The sequence below is a fragment of the Hyla sarda genome, chromosome 6 (genome assembly GCF_029499605.1).
Source record: "Hyla sarda isolate aHylSar1 chromosome 6, aHylSar1.hap1, whole genome shotgun sequence".
NCBI lineage: Eukaryota > Metazoa > Chordata > Amphibia > Anura > Hylidae > Hyla > Hyla sarda.
Window position 1 is genome coordinate 276,571,234 of NC_079194.1, and position 22,722 is coordinate 276,593,955.

The window sequence follows — 22,722 nt, forward strand, 5'->3', positions numbered from 1 at the left end:
TGGGGAATCTGTGCTACCTATTGTGGGGAAACTATGCTACCTAATGTGGGGAAACTATGCTACCTAATGTGGGGAAACTACTAATGTTGGGGGCTTGAATGAGCTGCGGCATATGGGAGGCCTTAATAAACAATTAGAAACTTATACAGCAAGTGACATATGGGGGTCCACCTAAGTAAGTGACATATGGAGGGGGGGTGCTGAACAATTGATGTTTTGGGGGGGGGGCACAGGCACATTCTTTGCACAAGGGCCCTCTGTTGTCTGTGTCCGTCCCTGGGTAGAGAATAAGGGGTAAAGTGGAACATAGAACAAATGCAGTAATTTTTTTCTTAATTTTTTTTTAATGAAGTAAACGAGATAAAGGTAAGCAATGACTTTTCCTCAGTCTGAAGCGCGGTCCTCATCGGCAGGAAGCAGTGAGGAGGAGGAGGATGACGGAGGTTCTGATTCCATCTCTGCTTCTTTTTCGTCCCTCTCTATATATAGGGCCGTGGCCATGAAGAAGGCCCCTCCGATGACTGCCATTATGGTGCAGGTCATGAGGGCATACTCCAGGCTGCGGTATTTCAGAAGAGGGGATTTGGCATATCCTCGTTCGTAGGTGTCAGATATAAGGCCGATGAGGTACGGGCTGCCGGCGTCACCTAGGAGGTGATAGATTGTCATCTGCACGGCCAGGGCTGAAGATCTCCTCCACGGAGTTACTACTTTTAGTATAATGTCAGATATGAGGGTGAAATTTACTGACAGAAGCGTCTCTCCGATGAAGATGAAGATGTTGGTGGCAACGAGGCTGATGTTGCCAAAAGTCAATGCCAACAGAAGAAAAGGGGCGGAGAGCATCATCGCGCATCCACACACAAGCGGGTCCGCCCGTGGGTTGGATTTGCGATATCTTTTACTTATCTCCGTCCCTGCTACAACTCCCAGAATGCCGGAAACGACTGTAACCACACCAAATATTAGGATGTCGTGATAGTCACACGGTTCAGCACGGCAAGGGTCCTTCTCTTGTAGGAGTGTTCGTGCGTGGGTCAGGTATGACGGACCCCATACACCTATGGCTCCCACTATGAAGGATACAGCCGTCGATCCCATGGTGGTTAACATGAAGCTTCGATTTTTAAATAGTTTTTTCAGATCTGTCGCCCATTTGGCAAACTTCTGGGATTTGTTGTTCTTCTTCCCGTTTGTAGTCGTTCTTGGAAGCTCCTTTGTGACCAAAATCATCAAAGCCACAGCTATGAGGCCCAGGCCAGGGGTGACCCGAAATGCCCAATGCCAATCGCCCCTTGCTGCATCAGTCACTTTGGGCCCGATGATGTATCCTAGTCCGCAGCCTACAGGTATGACGGAGTAAAACACGTTCAGCATTCGGGTCCGCTGGTCACTTGTAAAAAGGTCTGCAATGATGGAGGGGGCGATGGTGCAGAAAGTCGCCTCTCCGGCCCCAACCAGTCCACTCGTCAGCAGGAAGAGCAGGAAGTACCCGTCAGGGATGAATGACAGGGTAAGTGTCATGCTCAGCCAAACGATGACTCCTGCGCAAACAGTATATTTCTTATTACAGTGGTCGCCCAAATATCCGGCAATTGGTGCGACCAGCACGTAGCTTCCAATGAACAATGTATTCAATAAGCCGGACAGACTAGCATTGGTGTCATATGCTTTCTGTATATAAGGCAGCACCCCCGCCATGCTGGAGCGATTTGCATAGATGAGCAAATTAACAAAGGCGAGGATCACTACGGTGATGATGGAACGTGCGGTGGACATCACGCTTAGAGATGGCAGGTTGTGCCTCTCAGGGATATCGCCCTTTTCTACATCCATATCACTATGGTACTCCATTGCTTCTTCCTCCTCCTTCAGCAATGGGTCTTGTGGAGAGGCCATGGTCACAGGTCAGAGCCTGAAAACACTAGAGAGAGAGAGATAAGTGAACACATTAGACAACATGTCATCATTCCTGTCATTATACAATAGATCCTTCATACAGAGCAGAAATGTCCAACACAGAACCACAAGATAACACTAAGACCATGACAGCCTCAGAAGAAGACGCTTCTCTATAAGTGTTTTATATGGAGACGTCTACCCTGAGGTTACCAATGTCTGATAACCCTGAACCTGTCCGGTCCTAGTAATATCTGATAACCCTGAACCTGTCTGGTCCTAGTAATATCTGATAACCCTGAACCTGTCCGGTCCTAGTAATATCTGATAACCCTGAACCTGTCCGGTCCTAGTAATATCTGATAACCCTGAACCTGTCCGGTCCTAGTAATATCTGACAACCCTGATTCTGTCCGGTCCTAGTAATATCTGATAACCCTGAACCTGTCCGGTCCTAGTAATATCTGATAACCCTAAACCTGTCCGGTCCTAGTAATATCTGACAACCCTGAATCTGTCCTAGTAATGGCGGATTATAAGGGCTTGGCTGTATGGTCACTGGGCCATGTGAACTTCATACTGTAGATACAATTGGGCTATCCTGCTATATACATTTACTAATAATGAACCTGCCCCACCTCATTGGGATCTATCCGTCCCCTATATGACTTTCTGCCACTAGTTGATTTGAAAATTTTCTCTTTCGGAGTACCCGGAGTATTTCTATTGTTAGTACACACAGAATTCAATTATATACTATGATATTTCTGCCCTAATCTTTCTGTTATTCTTTTACTACACCACCAAATCTTCCTCATAGACTTATATCTTTTCGAACTTCATGAATTAGGACTCTTTTTCTTGGGGGCTTTTTTGGGCATAATTGCATTTTAGCAGTTTTGCAAGAAAAAGCTCTGGTCATGATAGTATCTGTGCGTTTTATTATGTTTAATGCCTAAGCCAAGTATTGTCACAATGCTATGAGAAATATAACTTTTGTTATTTCTTTTGGAAATTAATTTCTTGGTTTTTTTTTGCTAAAAAAAAAAAAGCAACAACAATAAAAAAACTGTCAAACAAAAAGCCCTGTGTATGTATGAATAGAAGAGGCTGAGACTTACCTTGTGGTTCTCTCTTCAGACAAGGAACGGTCAAAATCTTGAATTCTCTATCGCAAATAGAAACTCTCTAACAAACACTTTGCACCACAGGTTGTGAATGCAAAACACACTGAAGAGACTGCAGCCGGCGCGCACCTCCTTGTACAGCTTTTGGTGACATCATCACAAGCATGTGTGACATCACAAGGTTCTAAACCATCTTCAGGTATGTGTATATCTGTATAGTAAATGTGAGTAGCCATATTAGTCCAGTGATGCAGATTGTAATACCTTTTTTATTGGACTAACAGAATTTTGTAGAGATAAACTTTTGGGATTCCTCCCTGATAATTTATAAAGTCCTTTGATCATTAGTCCTTGTCTATTGGACTTGATAAAGGGAGGAATCCTGAAAGCTTGTCTCTACAAAATTCTGTTAGTCCAATAAAAAAAGGTATTACAAGAGACTGCAACATATTTTTTGATTCGTGTGTATTTATATATATATATATATATATATATATATATATATATATATATAAGAGTTCAACAAAAAGGACCGCACTCCCAGGGGTGTCCACGGGTGCAAGCTGGTCGGGCCCCGGTCAAGTACCCCCACAAACAGGCAGCAAAGCAAAACAGCAGCACTCCGATTTAGATGAAAGCGTGTCAGGCTTTATTCATCAGATGCCACGACGTTTCAACCGTCTCTCACGGTCTTTGTCAAGCAAATAACATGTGCAAGTGCTTACAATATATAGGGGTGAAACATGTGCAATAGTTTTGCATAATTAATTAGGTTACAATATCAAAACAGTGTAAAATACCGTGATCACAAATAATCATAAAACAATATTAAAACATAGTGAATAAAATTCATATTAAGACGCCATAAGGGCGATATACTATACAGTGTTAGTGTCACATATAGTGTATATAATGTCTAAAATCACATAAACAATATGGCAGAGGGAGGAGTCGAGAGTAGTTCTGGCACTGCCTACTCACCAGTTCGTTTGTAAACATATGTCACGAGGAACGCCATGGTTGCTTCCGTTTCTCTGTGTGCGGCCAGACCGGAAGAAAGACTCCGGTCATGTGATGCTCATGTGACATTTGTATCTCGCACAGGCGCACTAAGCGCCATAAGGATGTAATGACATGCAATGCGTGTCAACGCTCACTTGTTCTCTGCGCATGCGTGCACTCAAGGTGCATCAGGGTATGGTTAGATGCCGTAGTCACGGGCGCATGCGTACTCACTCTGAGCTCTTACTCAGCGCCATTTTTGACTAGGGAATTCTTACCCAAAATATTTAAGGGTCCAAAATCATGCTATTTCATTCACACTGGCACAGCAATCTCCCAGGTCCCCAACACCATTAGGCAGCGTTGGGACTCCAGCACTGGATACCCCATCAGTACCGCTTTTCTGTAGCCGGATGAGTGACCCCTGGACAGGAATCTAACTCACTCGTGCCACAAATATTGTGGAAGGGACCGGCCAATCGGCTCTTGTTTGGGAAAAGTGCCACATATGCGACTCCACTCAAGGACCCAGCTTAACAGAGTGCAAGCATCAAGTGTCATGTCCCTGGCATCATACATTGCCCCACACAGAGAAAAGTCGGCATCCAAAGCAATAAAGATAGTATAATATAAAGTACTTTATAGAGGTTATTCATATAATTCTTGTTCTTTCATGTTGTTATTCTGGTGAGGGGGCCGCCATCCTCTCTCTCTCCATCTGCATAAAAAGAAAACATACAGAAATTACAAAAAATTATTTTACCAAAAGAATTTTTACAAAAGATGTTCTTTACAAAAACATTTTTGACAAGTTCAAACATACACAGTCATGAGACGCAACAGTAGCCTATGCATTACATATTTTGTGTGTTATCTTAAAATCTACATTGAGATACTACTTGACTTGTATCTCTGAGTACGTAGTTTACGTACTTTGGTGCCCCTGCAAACTATTGTATGTGGGGGAAACCACGTGTTCATTTAAAACTAGATACAATCAAGGACAAACGGAAAAAGTAATAAAAGAGGATTTTCAAGTCATTAACATTTCTGCACAAATCATTACAGATGAAGAAACCTCGGTCCTGTGGAAAGGACTGGGTTTCTCTCCTACACATCATTTTGATGTTTATCGGACAATTTTGGATATAAATAAATTTGTGAGAACTTTAACAGTTAAGAAACATTTTTTTGTGAAAAATGCTGATGAACCATCGGACCCACCTCAACTTTCTATAAACCCTGATTTACCACTAATGCATACGTTAGCAGAACAAATTGCTTTTAGAGATCTCTGTCTCCTCGAAAATAGTGGGATATCAATTTGTGATGAAGTGAATACTGCACATACCTTCTCCACTAAAAACCAAAATTTTTACCCCATACAGACCAGACTAGCAATTTTTGATTGGTTCCAGGACCTTATCATGAAAGATTTGGTTAATCTACAATCAAAAGTAATGTCCTAATTTGAATAAAAAGGAGGCTGCTGCCATAATGAATGTAAAGAAAAACAAAAATTTGACGATCCGATCCGCCGATAAAGGCGGCTCGGTAGTATGTATGGACACAGGACTGTATATCAATTTAAATGAAAATCTACTATCTGATGATAAAACTTACCTTAAACTTTGTGGGGATCCCACTGAACCTTTTAAAAAAGAACTGTTGACTCTGTTGGAAGAGGGGAAAGCCAGATCTATTTTGACCCAAAAAGAAGTGGATTATATTTTCGTGCCTGCTCCAATTATTCCTATCTTCCACTCACTACCCAAGCTGCATAAGGACCGATTCCCGCCGCCGATGCGTCCGATCGTTGGCGGGGATCGGATCACTTAACGAGCACCTATGCGAGTGGTTGGACTCAGTACTGCAACCTCTGGTTATGCAATGCCCAAGTTATATCAAGGACACTAAGCACTTGCTAAAAATCATGGATGAATTGACATGGAGCGATTCTCTGTCGTGGCTTACTTGCGACATTGAATCGCTCTATTCCAGTATTCCGCAAAACCTGGCATTATCAGCTATCTCGGATATACTGATGAGATTTTCTAAATATTCTGTGGATTTGAGACATTACATTATTGAGGTGGTAGATTTTGTGTTAAAACACAATTATTTTATGTTTGGTAACAATTTTTATTTGCAGCGCACGGGTGCTTCAATGGGAGCAAAGTCATCACCAGCTCGGGCTAAGCTTTTTGTTTTTTGGTGGGAGGAGCAGTAAATTTTTTCTGACACCAATCCATTTTCCTCATGCCTCGCATGGTATGGGAGGTATGTAGACGATGTGATCATCATTTGGTCGTCTGACCATCTGACCGTTGATGCATTCATGACATATATCAATAATAATCGGTTCAATCTTACGTTTACCCACACATGGTGTAAAAGTGAAACCCCCATTTTGGATGTCATATTACGTGGCAACCCTGATACAAATAAAATTGAGGTTGATCCTTACAGAAAAAAGATCACAGGCAATACTATCCTAAGGGCGAATTCATGCCATTCCAAACAAACAGTAAGAGCCATACCAGTAGGTGAACTTATACGAATTAAGCGGAACAGTTCTTCCGCCGAGGTGTACCGCAGGGAAGCTGAGGCAGCATGCACACGCCTGGCGGCTCGAGGTTACCCTGGATGGCTCTTGAAAAAAGCTCGGTCGAGAGTGGATCCTATGGATTGAAAATCCCTTTTTACAAGTAAGCAACCAACTGAATCACAAGATTGTCCTACATTTGTCACCACGTACAGTCCAAAATTTAATGACATCAAACGCATTGTAATTAAACACTTACCTTTGCTATCAACAGATCCCACGGTAGGGGAGATTATAAAGTCAGGTGTGAGATTTGCAGCGAGGCGGGCACCTACTCTATCCAATCTCCTTGTTCCCAGTATGGTGGACACGGCTAGTGTTACCACCCAGTGGATTAGCACCAAGGGCTTCCACAAGTGCGGTAAATCGCGGTGTGTGGTATATCCCTTTGCCGAAAAATGCCAGAAAATAGAAGGTACGGTGGATGGCAAATGCCATGTCATTCACAACTTTATAAACTGTGATAGCACTTTTGTTTTATATAAAATCATGTGCACACAATGTCACTTAACATATGTGGATTCCACCAAAAGGTCCCTTAAAAAACGCATGCAAGAGCACATTAGACATGCTGCTGGCCCTTTAAGCTCGAACATTTCTAACATATCTAAACATTTTCTAATATGTCATAATTCAGACACCACTTCCCTCAGGTTCTCAGGCATTGAGAAGGTGAAGCTAAATAAAAGGGGAGGTGACCATATTCGATCCCTCCACAATAGGGAAATCATGTGGATTAATCTTTTGAATTGCATTCAACGCCATGGTCTAAATAGAAAAACAGATTTAATATTACATTACTGATATGTCTCCGAATAATTTATCTGTGTTTGGTCCCATGTTTTTGTTTTGGTTTTAATCACGCGCACATGTGATGTGGACCTGTCCCTCCCCTTCCTGTGGGAATGGGGAAAATGCCCTGGAGTATATAAGGGTGCCTCATTTGAGGATCTACAGGCTATGAGTAAGGATCGATAGATCAGAAACGCGTCAGCCATGCTTGGGACCCCCCTCTGTTTGTGCAATATTTCATATTTTTGATATGTTCACGGTTTGTCTGCCACCGTGAAGGCTTTTAAGGAAGAACCCTGAATAAAGACGGACGTTTTACTTCTACTTGCTGGCTTTTTTAGTATTTTATTTTAAGGGATGAAAATTATTCCAAAAGAAACTAATTCAACTGTCTATGCTCCCCCGTTGCTCCAATATTGGTGTCCCGTTCTCTGTTCGCCGCCTTCTGCTTTTCCTGCAGGTCAGTAAATCACGGTGCGCTCAGTGTTATCATTGTTTCAGCACCAGTTTTACAAATCAGTGTGCCTCCAGTGTTACACCAGTGTTTACAAATAAGTGTGCCTCCAGCTGTTGCAAAACTATAACTTCCAGCATGCCTTGACAGCTAGAGACTGTCCGGGAATGCTGGGAGTCGTAGTTTTGGACCACCTGGAGAGACACTGTTTTGAAAACACTGCCTTAGTCAGTATTTTCCAACCTGGGGACTTCCAGCTGTTGCAAAACTACAACTCCCAGCATTTCCCTGACAGTCTTTAGCTGTCCAGGCATGCTGGGAGTTATAGTTCTGCAACAGCTGGAGACACTCAGGTTTGGTAGGTAGGTCCTTAGTCCATTGTTTTCCAACCTGGGTGCCTACAGCTGTTGAAAAACTCTAACTCCCAACTTAAGACTGTCCGGGCATGCTGGGAGTTGTAGTTTTGCAACAGCTGGAGGCCCCCAGGTTGGGAAACACTAACTATGGCAGTGTTTTCGAAACATTGTCTCTCCATCTGTTGCAAAACTACAACTCCCAGCATGCTCGGACAGTCTTAAGCTGGAAGTTAGAGTTTTGCAGCAGAAGGTGGCATTTTGGTGGGCAGTTGGGCCCTTAGTCCAGTGTTTCCCAACCTGAGTGCCTCCAGCTGTTGCAAAACTACAACTCCCAGCATGCCCAAACAGCCAAAGCCTTTTTGGAAAACACTGGACTAAGGGCCTACCTACCAAATGTAACGTGGCCACCCACCTACCAACCAAACATATACCTTCCTACCTACCAACCAAACATATTACCTACCTAGCAAATGCTTTTCCTGCCTACCTAACAAACGTATACCGTATATACTCGAGTATAAGCCGAGTTTTTCAGCACGATTTTTCGTGCTGAAAACACCCCCCTCGGCTTATACTCGAGTGAACTCTCCGCCCTCAGTGGTCTTCAACCTGCGGACCTCCAGAGGTTTCAAAACTACAACTCCCAGCAAGCCCCGGCAGCTATCGGCTGTCCAGGCTTGCTGGGAGTTGTAGTTTTGAAACCTGTGGAGGTCTGCAGGTTGAAGACCACTGCGGCCTTCGACATCATCCAGCCCCCTTTCACCCCCTTTAGTTCTGTACAGTACTCACCTCCGCTCGGCGCTGGTCCGGTGCTGCAGGACTGTCCGGTGGGGAGGTCGTCCGATGGGATAGTGGTTTCGGGCTGCCATCTTCATCGGGGGGGGGGGCCTCTTCTCCGCGCTTCGGGCCTGGAATAGTCACGTTGCCTTGACGACGACGCAGAGGTACGTTCATTACCAACATCCCTCTGCGTCATCGTCAAGGCAACGCCTCTATTCCGGGCCCGAAGCGCGGAGAAGAGGCCCCCCGGTGAGATGGCAGCCCGGAACCACTCTCCCACCGGACGACCTCCCCACCGGACAGTCCTGCAGCACCGGACCAGCGCCGAGCGGAGGTGAGTACAGAACTAAAGGGGGTGAGAGGGGGCTGGATGATGTCGAAGGCCGCAGTGGTCTTCAATCTGCGGACCTCCAGAGGTTTCAAAACTACAACTCCCAGCAAGGCTGCCCGGGCTTGCTGGGAGATGTAGTTTTGAAACATCTGGAGGTCCGCAGGTTGAAGACCACTGTATCAGACATTGACAAGCGGTGATGATGATGACATGTGGTGATGATGACAAGGGGATGATGAAGGGGGGGTGTGGGATTATGACAAGGGGATGATGAAGGGGGGGTGTGTGGGATGATGACAGGGGGATGATGAAGGGGGGGTGTGGGATGATGACAAGAGGATGATGACAAGAGGATGATGACAAGGGGATGATGAAGGGGGGTGGGGATGATGACAAGGGGATGATGACAAGGGTATGATGAAGGGGGTGTGTGGGATGATGACAAGGGGATGATAAAGGGGGGTGGGGATGATGACAAGGGGATGATGAAGGGGGGGTGGGATGATGACAAGGGGATGATGACAAGGGGATGATGAAGGGGGGGGTGGGATGATGAAGGGGGGGATGATGACAGGCGGTGATAATGAAGGGGGGATGATGACAGGGTGATGATGATGAGGGTGTTAATGACGGGGGTCTGGATGATGACGGGGGGGATGATGTATTTCCCACCCTAGGCTTACACTCGAGTCAATAACTTTTCCTGGGATTTTGGGGTGAAATTAGGGGCCTCGGCTTATATTCGGGTCGGCTTATACTCGTGTATATACGGTAACCTACCTACCTAGCGGCAAACCTTTTTTCTTGCCTTCCTACTAACTGAACTTACTACCTGCCTAAATAACTTGCAAACTTACTACTTGCCTACCTACTTAGAGAATGTTCTACTTACCTAATTTACTACTTGCAAACGTACTACCTGCTTACCTAGCAAACACATTACCTGGGTGGGTGGGGGGGGGGGGGGGCAGGCATATTCTTTGCACAGGGGCCCTCTGTTGTCTGTGTCCGCCCCTGCTCTGTATAAAGTGTAAAGTGCTACAGAATATGCTGGTGCTATATAAATAAAGATTAGTATAATTAAATATCATTATTATAAGATTCAGTGACACATTGTCACAATATATATTTGCTGTTTGTCCATGTGTGGAAACACAGTGATTGTTAAGTAAATGACATTTTTGAGTGTTCTGTCTCATAGATTAATAAAGAAAATAAAAGAATAAAATAATGTTTATTATGATGATGATTATTATTATCTGTATGCACATATACCCGTGTGGATTTATTACAATCGAAAATGTAAGAAATAATTATTTGTCATAATATCATATTTGCATATCATATTTAACGCCGGCCCCCAGCTACAACAATCAGCTGGGGGCCGGCCGATATGGCACGGGCTTGACCCGGGAGCCCACGCCATACCCGGTTAACACCACGTTTTAGTCATCCGGCTGCAGGAGCCGCATAGCGTCACATTCATGTGAATGAGCCAGTTGGAGTTCAGATAGTGACTTTGGTCGACTAATTTTTGCACCGTATCAGTTTTATTCCTGGACTGAAAACCATGGCAGACCATGGTTTTCAGTTCGGCAACAAAACTGAATACAGAGCCAAAATGAGCTGACCGAAGTCACTATCTGACTCCAACTGGCTCATTCACATGAATGGGATACAATGCGGATTTGGCGGGGATACGGCAGAGGCTGGGTTTAAAATTTTCCTGCTGGATCCGGCAGCCGGATGGTTAAAGCGTAGTGTGAATGTAGCCTAAAACATCTTTTTAGGGGCAGAAAGTCTTGTAGTATGGAACACAATAAATATTTTGTTTTAGACTTGCAGTTGCATTAACCCCTTAAGGACCAGGCCCATTTTGGCCTTAAGGACTAGACCAATTTTATTTTTGCATTTTCGTTTTTTCCTCCTCGCCTTCTAAAAATTTTAACTCTCTTATATTTCCATCCACAGACCCATATGAGGGCTTGTTTTTTGCGTCACCAATTGTACTTTGTAATTACATCACTTATTTTACCATAAAATGTATGGCGCAACCAAACAAATATTATTTATGTGGGAAAATTGAAAAGAAAACCGCAATTTAGCACATTTTGGAAGGTTTTGTTTTCACACTGTATACTTTCTGGTAAAAATGACATGTTTTCTTTATTCTGTGGGTCAATCCGATTAAAATGATACCCATGTTATATGCTTTTCTATAATTGTACCGCTTAAAAAAAATCTTAAACCATTTTAACAAAATTAGTATGTTTCAAATTGCCCTATTTTGACCACCTATAACTTTCTAATTTTTCTGTATATGGGGCGGTATGAGGGCTCATTTTTTGCACCATGAGTAGTTTTTATCAGTACCACATTTTCTTAGGTTTTACTTTTTATTAATTGTTTTTGGAATAAAATGTGACAAAAAAGCAGCAATTTTTGACTTTAAAAAAATTTTTTTACATTTACGCCGTTCACCGTACAGGATAATTAACAATATATTTTAATAGTTCAGACTTTTACGCACACAGCGATACCACAAATGTGTATTAATTATTTTTTTACGCTTTTTTGGGGGAAAAATGGGAAAACGGACATTTAACTTTTTTATTTTACAAATTTTTTTACTTTTTTTTGTTGCACTTTTTATGTCCCCATAGGGGACTATTCATAGCAATCAGTTTATTGCTAATACTGTTCAGTGCTATGTATAGGGCACAGCACTGATCAGTATTATCGGTCAGATAAGACCCCGGGAGACAGCCGGAACCAGGTGATTGGACCTCCAGCTGCCATGCTGGATGATCGGATCCCCGAGGCAGCGCTGCACTTAGAGTCAGCACCTTGTGTGAGTGAGCAGCCACTGTGTGGCCGCACACAGGTTGGCCCCTGCCGACCCACTGTGCGATCGGCCTATCGGGGATTTTCCCGGTATCCCGCTAGGCCAGTCCGGCCCTGTGTGCTGCACTATTCTAACAATCCATAGCCATTACACAGAATACTTACCTTGCCCCCATTCCACTTGCCACCTGCTTTCTCTGCACTAGCGTGTACGCATTTGTTCTCTAAGGTTTAAAGAGCCAGTGCATGCTGCATTTTGCATTAAAGGGGTTATCCATAAAGGGGTTATCCACCATAAGGTGATTTTAGTACGTACCTGGCAGGCAGTAATAGACATGCTTAGGAAGGATCTGCGCTTGTCTTGGGGCTAAATGGCTATGTTGTGAGATTACCATAACACTGTGGCTAGCTTTTTGTGAACTGGTATTTCCTGTTTTAGTTTTAGTTTTCTTCTTTTGCCTACAAATCCCATAATTCTATTTTCCTCCCTCCCACACATCAGCCACCCCACCCATTGAAACATAAATGAGCTGCATCCATTCAAAAGACCTGTGGTGTTCAATCAGGGTGCCTACAGCTGTTGCATTAGTTGCAGATTGATCTCTCTCGCACCAAGCGATCGCTCCACCCATTGAAGCAGACAGGCTCCCTGTCATCACTGACTAGTGAGTCAAGTATCGGCCGCATTGAGACAACAGTCATTTTGTATGCTGGTAAAAATAAATATTGGAGTGAAAATCACAGAAGAATTGTGAGAAAATCATCACATACAGGTACAGACAATATATTATGAACTACACTAGCTTTACAGCCCCTGTAGTATAGTCAAATAAAAAAAAAAATCCTGGAATACCCCTTTAATGTATTACTTCTGTCAAGTGTGCTCTTTGCACATTCTCTCTGGACTCAGTGTCACATGACCTGGACAATCTCATAATGTAAGTCTGTTGGTGGTCCAGGTAAAGGCCGGGGGCTTCTTAGTAGAGATGAGCGAACTTACAGTAAATTTGATTCTTCACGAACTTCTCGGCTCGGCAGTTGATGACTTATCCTGCATAAATTAGTTCAGCTTTCCGGTGCTCCGGTGGGCTGGAAAAGGTGGATACATTCCTAGGAAAGAGTCTCCTAGGACTGTATCCACCTTTTCCAGCCCACCGGAGCACCTGAAAGCTGAACTAATTTATGCAGGAAAAGTGATCAACTGCCGAGCCGAGAAGTTCGTGACGAATCGAATTTACTGTAAGTTCGCTCATCTCTACTTCTTAGGCCTGCTTCTTGCCATGATTTCAAGCTAGCATAGAGAATAAATAGCAGTAAACTGGTAGGCCTAATACAACTATAGTCTTTTCTAGGAGAGAATACTTGTGACATATAGCAGGCATTAGAACATGCCACATGGAATCAATATAATACTACTAGTGTTGCTCGTGAATATTCGCAATTCGAATTTTAATTGCGAATATAGCATATTCTCGAATTTGCAAATATTGCGAATATAGCACTATATATTCGTAATTACGAATATTCGTTTATTTTATTTTTTTCGCATATGCGAACATTTATGCGCATATGCGCATATTCGCAAATATTGAGCCCTCCCTTATTTAATGGTACAGGGAACTATGACTAGTGCATTAACTCTGTGATTTTTTGCCTATTGTGATCTATGGGGATCTCACGGCATGTAAAACAGTAAGATAAGCAGGACCATCTTGGCAGCACAGTGGATGGGAGACCACCACTGGTTTGAGTCCCAGGGTGGGACAGAGTGTTACAGTGTTGTGGTTTAACTTTACTTTCCTGGAAAAGAGTTGCCCATACCAATCAGATTGCTTCTTTCATTTTTGACAAGGCCTCTGCAAAATGAAAGAAGCAATCTGATTGGTTGCTATGGGCAACTCAGAAACTTTTCCTCTGGACAAAACCAGTGTAGAGGAAGAGTTGTACAGTTGCCCATAGCAACCAATCAGATTGCTTCTTTTATTTTTGAAAAGGCCTCTGAAAAATGAAGGAAGCAATCTGATTGGTTGCTATTGGCAACTCAGAAACTTTTCCAGGAAAAGCTGCTGAGTTGCCCATAGCAACCAAACAGATCACTTCTTTCATTTTGCAGAGGCCTTGTGAAAAATGAAAGAAGCAATCTGATTGGTTGCTATGGGCAACTCAGCAGCTTTTCCAGGAAAGTAAAGTTAAACCACAACACTGTAACACCCCGGGACTCGAACCAGTGGTGGTCTCCCATTCCACTGTGCTGCCAAGACAGTACTGCTTATCTTACTGTTTTACATGCCGTGAGATCCCCATAGACCACAATGGGCCTATTGGTTTCAATGGGCAAGAAATCACAGAGTTAATGCACTAGTCATAGTGCACTATACCATTAAAGAAGGGAGGGCTCAATATTTGCCAATATGCGCATATATTTTCGCATATGCGCGCAAAAAAAAGGGATTATAACGAATATGCGAATTTTGCGAATATATGACGATTATTCGTCCATATATTCACGAAATATCGCAAATTCGAATATGGCCTATGCCGCTCATCACTTAATACTACTACTAGAAACTATACAAAAGGGATCCATTATGTAGCCATATTTGACAATGACTCATAGATGGCCATTCATACAAATGTCTGGCAGACCATAGGTTTTCCCAGAATATTCACAGATTTGTTGAGAGTAAATGTAATCAGTATGACAAGGGCTGTTCACATGACTAAAATTCTCAGATGAATAATATTTGCTGTTGAGTAACACAAGGTTAGGAAAAGTAAGGGTTAGCCCTATAAACTTTACAGCAAAAAAAAAAAAAAAACAATAGCAAATTAATAATATACAATTATAAAACTTGAATACAATCAGTATCATGGGACATTTGTTTAGTATCATCATACTTTGTATGATGTTTCAAAGAGACCAATTACTAATACATACATTTTCTGTCTATTATCTCAAAGGAATAGAACAAATTATAATTACAACGGACATGAGAAAAAACATTAATTAATTATGTAATAAACGTTGGAAAAAAAAAATTCCTTCCAACAGAGAACACCATTCAGAATGCTCCGGTTGACTTCATTGTACACTCGTATCTCTTCATTAATACTTTTACAACCTTTATTGCAATGTTTAGCCCCCACCTTTACTTTTATTATTTATAAAAATTTCTATCCTGATGCTTTAACGTCTTCCATGGTCTACCTGTATGTTTTACTTTTACAACTTTCTCTTATTATTTGTACTTGCACCATAATTTACACACGGCTGACTGGGCACAACTAACATCTTTTGCCACACTCCAGGCTAGACTTCCCTCTTGAAGAAGTTTTATGAACCTTTTCATTATTTTATCTCAGAAAATTTTGTAAGCTCTTTTACTTTTGATAGCAGATTTATAAAAAATTTTCAACGTGTGTCGGCTCGGAATGTGTTCTGGAAACGCAAATAAAAAGGTGAGTCAATAATTTTAACATGACAACACTGCACCACTTTTACAAATAATATGGGGGGGGGCATTTACTAATCTTTTACTATGTAGTCTGGTTTTTACCCTGTTTTTTTCTACTTCATTTTTGACTATGTGCGACAAATTTACTAAATTGTTGCACGGCATTAATAAATTTGGCACACATAGGCAAAAGTGGGAAATTTACTTCATGTAGTAGAAAAAAATAGTCTGTTCCTTTTTCCTGCTGTCTGAATAGGTTTGGCTGCTGGTTTCCTTCTGGATCTTTTGTTTTTGAGTTTTTTTTTAGCTTTTTCACCACATCTAAATAATTCAATAACTACAGTGGTCCCTCAAGTTACAATATTAATTGGTTCCAGGAAAACCATTGTAAGTTGAAACCATTGTATGTTGAGACCATAACTCTATGGAAACGTGGTAATTGGTTCTAAAGGCACCAAAATGTCATCCAAAATAGGAAAAAGTGACAAAGAAAAATAAGTAGATAACTAATATAGATAATGCAAATCCTTACATATAAAAGTAATAAAGATCTGCTGGGAGCTGTAAATTACTGTCTATGTCAGTGTTTCCCAAGCAGGGAGCCTCCAGCTGTTGCAAAACTATAACTCCCAGCATGCCTGGACAGCCAAAGGCTGTCCGGGCATGCTGGGAGTTGTAGTTTTGCAAAAGATGGGGCCACCCTGCTTGGGAAACACTGGTCTATGTAGAGGACAGGAGCTTCTTCAGGGGTCCTGTACAGTACAGGCAATGTCCCAAACAAGTAATGGAGTCGCCCTCACCTGGTGTCCAAAAAAGCAGCTAACCCTGATACAGGTAAAGTGTACAGAACATGTAATACCAGACACCAGTCAGTGCATACACTTCAGTAATACAGGGGTTTTACCAGTGAATGCCCATTTTGATTGGTTGGTTCTTCCAGCCATTGACACGTTTTACAGATCTGGACTGTCTGTAGCATTGTATGTTGAGTCTGGTTTCAACTTACGATGGTCCAGAAAAGACCATTGTATGTTGAAACTATTGTATGTTGAGGCCATTGTAAGTTGAGGGATCACTGTAAATTGTAGTCATGGCTCAGAAGTGGTAAACGGCGTTTAGTGTGTGTGTTTATTACATTTTTTTAACACAGTTTTTTTCTCCCTAAATGTACTTACACTTTTTTTTTTTTTTGGTTACTTCTTCTACAGATCTGTGTATCCTGTGGACTCCTTCGGATTCGGTAGACTACTTCGATGACCAGCGTTTTTCTTTGCTTGATGTTAATAAAATGGTTAACGAGGGCTTGTGGGGGAGTGTTTTTTGTAATAAATTTTTTTTTAAACCTGTTGTGTTTTATTTTTATTTTACTTTACTAGACAGGCTTAGTAGTGGAAGCTGTCTTATAGACTGAGTCCATTACTAAGCCGGGCTTAGCGTTAGCCACAAAAACAGCTAGCGCTAACCCCCAATTATTACCCCGGTACCCAACACCACAGGGGTGCCGGGAAGAGCCGGTACCAACAGGCCCGGAGCGTCAAAAATGGCGCTCCTGGGCCTAGGCGGTAACAGGCTGGCGTTATTTAGGTTGGGGAGGGCCAGTAACAATGGTCCTCGCCCACCCTGGAAACGTCAGGCTGTTACTGTTTGGTTGGTATTTGGTTGAGAATAAAAATAGGGGGACCCTATGCGTTTTTTTTAATATATTTAATTATTTATTTAAATAAAAAAAAAAAACGCATAGGGTCCCCCCTATTTTCATTCTCAGCCAAATACCAACCAAACAGTAACAGCCTGACGTTCCCAGGGTGGGCGAGGACCATTGTTACTGGCCCTCCCCAGCCTAAATAACGCCAGCCTGTTACCGCTTAGGCCCAGGAGCGCCATTTTTGACGCTCCAGGCCTGTTGGTACCGGCTCTTCCCGGCACCCCTGTGGCGTTGGGTACCGGGGTAATAATAGGGGGTTAGCGCTAGCTGTTTTTGTGGCTAGCGCTAAGCCCAGGTTAGTAATGGACTCTGTCTATAAGACAGCTTCCACTACTAAGCCTGTCTAGTAAAGTAAGAAAAAAACACAACAGGTTTTAAAAAAATTTTATTACAAAAAACACTCCCCCACAAGCCCTCGTTAACCATTTTATTAAAATCAAACAAAGAAAAACGCTGGTCATCGAAGTAGTCCACCGAATCCGAAGGAGTCCACAGGATACACGGATTTGAAATGAGAAGAAAACAAAAAAAATGGGTTAGTACATTTATTATCACCTGCTCACACATCTCCCGCCCCGCACGACTACAACTGCCAGCATGCCCTTACAGTAAGGACATGCTGGGAGTTGTAGTTGTGTGGTGCAGAAGATGTGCGGGCAAGTGACAAGCTTGTCCCCTGCCCCCAGCTGCAGGACTACAACTCCCAGCATGCCCTTACAGTAAGGTGGGGCGGAGGCCGGGCACAGTGTTTCCCAACCTGGGACTTGTAGTTTTGCAACATCTGGAGGCACCCTGGTTGGGAAACACAGTTTTAGGCCAGTGTTTCCCAACCAGGGTGCCTCCAGATGTTGCAAAACTACAAGCCCCAGCATGTCTGGACAGTCAAAGGCTGTCTAGGCATGCTGGGAGTTGTAGTTTTGCAACATCTGGAGGCAACCTGGCTGGGAAACACTGGCCTAAAACAGTGTTTCCCAACCAAGGTGCCTCCAGATGTTGCAAAACTACAAGTCCCAGCATGCCTGGACAGTCAAAGGCTGTCTAGGCATGCTGGGAGTTGTAGTTTTGCAACATCTGGAGGCAACCTGGCTGGGAAACACTGGCCTAAAACTGTGTTTCCCAACCAGGGTGCCTCCAGATGTTGCAAAACTACAAGTCCTAGCATGCCTGGACAGTCAAAGGCTGTCTAGGCATGCTGGGAGTTGTAGTTTTGCAACATCTGGAGGCAACCTGGCTGGGAAACACTGGCCTAAAACAGTGTTTCCCAACCAGGGTGCCTCCAGATGTTGCAAAACTACAAGTCCCAGCATGCCTGGACAGTCAAAGGCTGTCTAGGCATGCTGGGAGTTGTAGTCTTGCAACATCTGGAGGCACCCTGGTTGGGAAACACTGGCCTAAAACAGTGTTTCCCAACCAGGGTGCCTCCAGATGTTGCAAGACTACAACTCCCAGCATGCCTAGACAGCCTTTGGCTGTCCAGGCATGCTGGGAGTTGTAGTTTTGCAACATCTGGAGGCACCCTGGTTGGGAAACACTGTTTTAGGCCAGTGTGTTTCCCAACTGTTTTAGGCCAGTGTTTCCCAACCAGGGTGCCTCCAGCTGTTGCTAAACTACAACTCCCAGCATGCCCGGACAGCCAAAGGCTGTCCAGGCATGCTGGGAGTTGTAGTCTTGCAACAACTGGAGGCACCCTGGTTGGGAAGCTTGCGCAACTTACCGGCTTCCGTAGGATCCAGCGCTGCACGACACTGCCGCGCGACAGTGCCGCGCGACGATCTCCGACAGCGATCGTCGCTGGAGCCTCGGAAGGGTAAGTGAACTTCTTCGCCGGTCCCCTTCAGCTGTTTAGTTTTGCAACAGCTGGAGGACTACAGTTTACAGACCACAAACCAGTGGTCTGCAAACTGTGGCCCTCCAGCTGTTGCAAAACTACAACTCCCAGCATGCCTGGACAGCCAATGGCTGTCCAGGCATGCTGGGAGTTGTAGTCTTGCAACATCTGGAGGCACCCTGGTTGGGAAACACTGTTTTAGGCCAGTGTTTCCCAACAAGGGTGCCTCCAGCTGTTGCAAAACTACAACTCCCAGCATGCCCGGACAGTCAAAGGGTGTCCAGGCATGCTGGGAGTTGTAGTCTTGCAACATTTGGAGGCACCCTGGTTGGGAAGCTTGCGCAACTTACCGGCTTCCATAGGATCCAGCGCTGCACGACACTGCCGCGCGACAGTGCCGCGCGACGATCTCCGTCAGCGATCGTCGCTGGAGCCTCGGAAGGGTAAGTGAACTTCTTCGCCGGTCCCCTTCAGCTGTTTAGTTTTGCAACAGCTGGAGGACTACAGTTTACAGACCACACACCAGTGGTCTGCAAACTGTGGCCCTCCAGCTGTTGCAAAACTACAACACCCAGCATGCCCTGACAGCCAAAGCCTATGGCTCTCAGGGCAGGAGCCCGGGCTGACATTACAGTGCAGCCGCCCGGGCTCCTCATACGGCCTCCCCGCTACCCCCACCCCCCACCCTTGTCTCCCGCCCGCGCCGCTCAGCTCCCGCTGCTACAAGACTACAACTCCCAGCGTGTCCTCACTGTAAGGCCATGCTGGGACTTGTAGTCTTGCAACAGCAGACAGATGGGAGTTGTGTGGCGCTGGCAGGTGAGAGGGGGGGATATAAATCACTGCAGTGTCCCGGTAGCGCAGTGAGGGTAGCGGGGAGAAAGTATGTCGGAGCCCGGGCGGCAGTAGCTTTTCCTGCTCCATGTTGGAGCTGGAGTAAATTTAGTCATTTTTTACGGCCGTTGCGACAGTTTATTGCGCAACTGCGACTGTCTCAGTTAATAAATTCCTGACCACTGCAAGTAAAAACTGAAAACTTGCGTAAATTAAGCGGGAATTTTTTTTTTTACTTTCTAGCTCTTGCTAGGGAAAGTCGCACAATTTATAGGGTAGGCGCAATTGCGACAATTTTGCACCAAAAATAGTCAGAAAAAAATGACTAAACCCCTTAGTAAATGCCCCTCATGGTGTTTGCAAGTCTGCAGCCAGTGTACAAGGCATTCAGAAAGTCTTCAAACCAGTTCACTTTAACCCCTTAAGGACGCAGCCCTTTTTCACCTTAAGGACTGAGCCCTTTTTCACAATTCTGACCGTCGCTTTACGAATTAATAACGCGAAAACGCTTTAACCGAATATTCTGATTCTGAGATAATTTTTTCGAGACATATACTACTTTATTTTGGTGGTAAATTTCCGGCGTTACTTGCATCCTTTTTTGGTGAAAAATCCCCAAATTTCATGAAAATTTTGAAAATTTTGCATTTTTCTGACTTTGAAGCTCTCTACTTGTAAGGAAAAGGGATATTCACAATACATTTTATTTTTATTCACAAAAACAATATGTCCACTTTATGTTGGCATCATAAAATGGACATATTTTTGCTTTTTGAAAAAATTTGAGGGCTTCAAAGTAGAGCAGCAACTTTCAAAACATTTTCAAAGTCTCCAAACTGTGACCCTCCAGATGTTGTAAAACTGCTGGGAGTTGCAGTTTGGCCTTCCTAGTGGTTGCCACAGTAAAGATCACTTTACTTTCACTCCCCCCCCCCCCCCCCCCCCACTGTAGTTTCCCTACCTGACCCAGGATCCAGCAGTCTCCAGCGACGATCAGGGATCTCCAGGCATCTTCTCCTGCAGGTACCGGCTTCCATCTTCTTCCCATGATCCCCTCGACATCCAGGGGTGGGCAGAATGGGGGGTTGCCATGGCAACCCACTGCCCTGCTCTGCCATTGGTCAGAATCAGTTCTGACCAATGGCAGGGGATAGGAGGAGATCGCAGCTCTGCGACCTCACTCCTAGCCCTCAAGATGATCGGGGATGTCCCTGACAGCTCCGATCATCGCTATTTTCTGGGTGATCAGGTCACCAGAGACCCGATCAGCCCCGAATAGCAGAAAATCGCATGTCTAAATTGCCATGCGATTTTCTGCGATTGCCGCAATCGTAGACATGGGGGGAGAGCCTCAGGACCCCCCTGGGCGATGTGCCGGGGTGCCTGCTGAATGATTTCAGCAGGCATTCCGGTCCTGTCCCCAACCGGCTAGCGGTGGGGACCGGAATTCCCACGGGCGTATGCATACGCCCCACGTCCTTAAGGACTCGGGATGCAGGGCGTATGTATACGCCCGGTGTCCTGAACAGGTTAATCAGGTTTTGTTATACTGTGGCCTTATGCTAAACTCAATAAAATTCTAATTTTCCCTCCATCAGTCTGCATTTGTTAACCCATAATGGGAAAGTGAAAGGGTATTTAGGCCCTTTTGCTATGAAACTTGAAATGCAGCTCTAGCTCCTCCCATTTCTCTAGATCATCTCTGAGATGTTTCTGCACCTTGATTAGAGTCACCTGTGGTAACTGCAGTTATTTGGGCATCATTTGGAAAAGACACAGCCATGTCTATATACGGCATCACAGCTGACAAAACAGATTGGAGAAAAATCAAACCATGAGGGGGGAAGAACTGTCTGTAGAGCTCAAAGATTGTACAGAGGCACAGATATGTGATGCGGCTCACACAGAGAGGAGGCTTTCAGCTGTATGCGCGGGAGTCACACATACAGCTGAAAACAGCGTTAGTCTGGGGATCCAGGACAAATGTCCTGGATCCCCATTAGCAGAGGTGGGCAGCGGCCTTTTACCCAGCCAGACCCTCGAACCAGGGCTGGCTGAATGCAGGGGTCAAGTCTTGGGAAAAGATTTGTGGGAACTCACCCAAGATCTCCACTCAAGGGCTGGTCCTGCTAATGGGAACGGTGTTCATGCTGGGGAAAAAGTGCAGGAACTTTTTCCACAGGTGATTGAGCCCTGGCTGAATGCGTTAATAGTTAATATGCTTTGTTGTTGTGTAAACTAAACATATTAAAAAAAAAAAAAGGAAATTGATTAAATTACTAACATGAAAATTTACTACTGAAGGCTTCATGGTTTAACATGTAGTTAATACATACCGATGTAAACATGAGTGTTGAATGTCACGAGAATTGTGTTACCATAAAAAAATATTTAAAAAACCCTTTATGTCCTTTTTACTTTTTGCTTTTTCAGATACTTGACAAATACCGTACGTTCTGTTTTTGTATAATCATGAAATACTCAGGAAATACTTAGAGGGACATATGGTAAAATTGCAAATATTTCTCGGGGGAAATTTACCTTGGTTCATGTTTTCATAAATGTCTTCATTGTTCCTTTGGGGCTGATTTAACTTTGCACTTGTCACCACTTTATGCGTTTAGGGAATTGGGAAGAAAGTCTGAAGGTAAAATGAGTGTAAATAATAAGTGTTTATAATCATAGAAGGTGTCTACGAGAAAGAGCTTTG

The 22,722-nt window shown here is 43.9% G+C and overlaps 1 protein-coding gene across 1 annotated transcript; it reads right to left on the reverse strand.

Moving 5' to 3' along the window:
* Positions 1 to 332: 332 nt before the first annotated feature.
* Positions 333 to 3,182, reverse strand: LOC130277089 (protein spinster homolog 1-like). The gene is made up of 2 exons (XM_056527385.1): positions 3,021 to 3,182; positions 333 to 1,924 (listed from the first exon to the last, which is right to left on the reverse strand). The coding sequence occupies exon 2, from the start codon at positions 1,897 to 1,899 to the stop codon at positions 385 to 387; it is 1,515 nt and encodes a 504-aa protein (XP_056383360.1). The 5' UTR covers positions 1,900 to 1,924; positions 3,021 to 3,182; the 3' UTR covers positions 333 to 384.
* Positions 3,183 to 22,722: the final 19,540 nt, after the last annotated feature.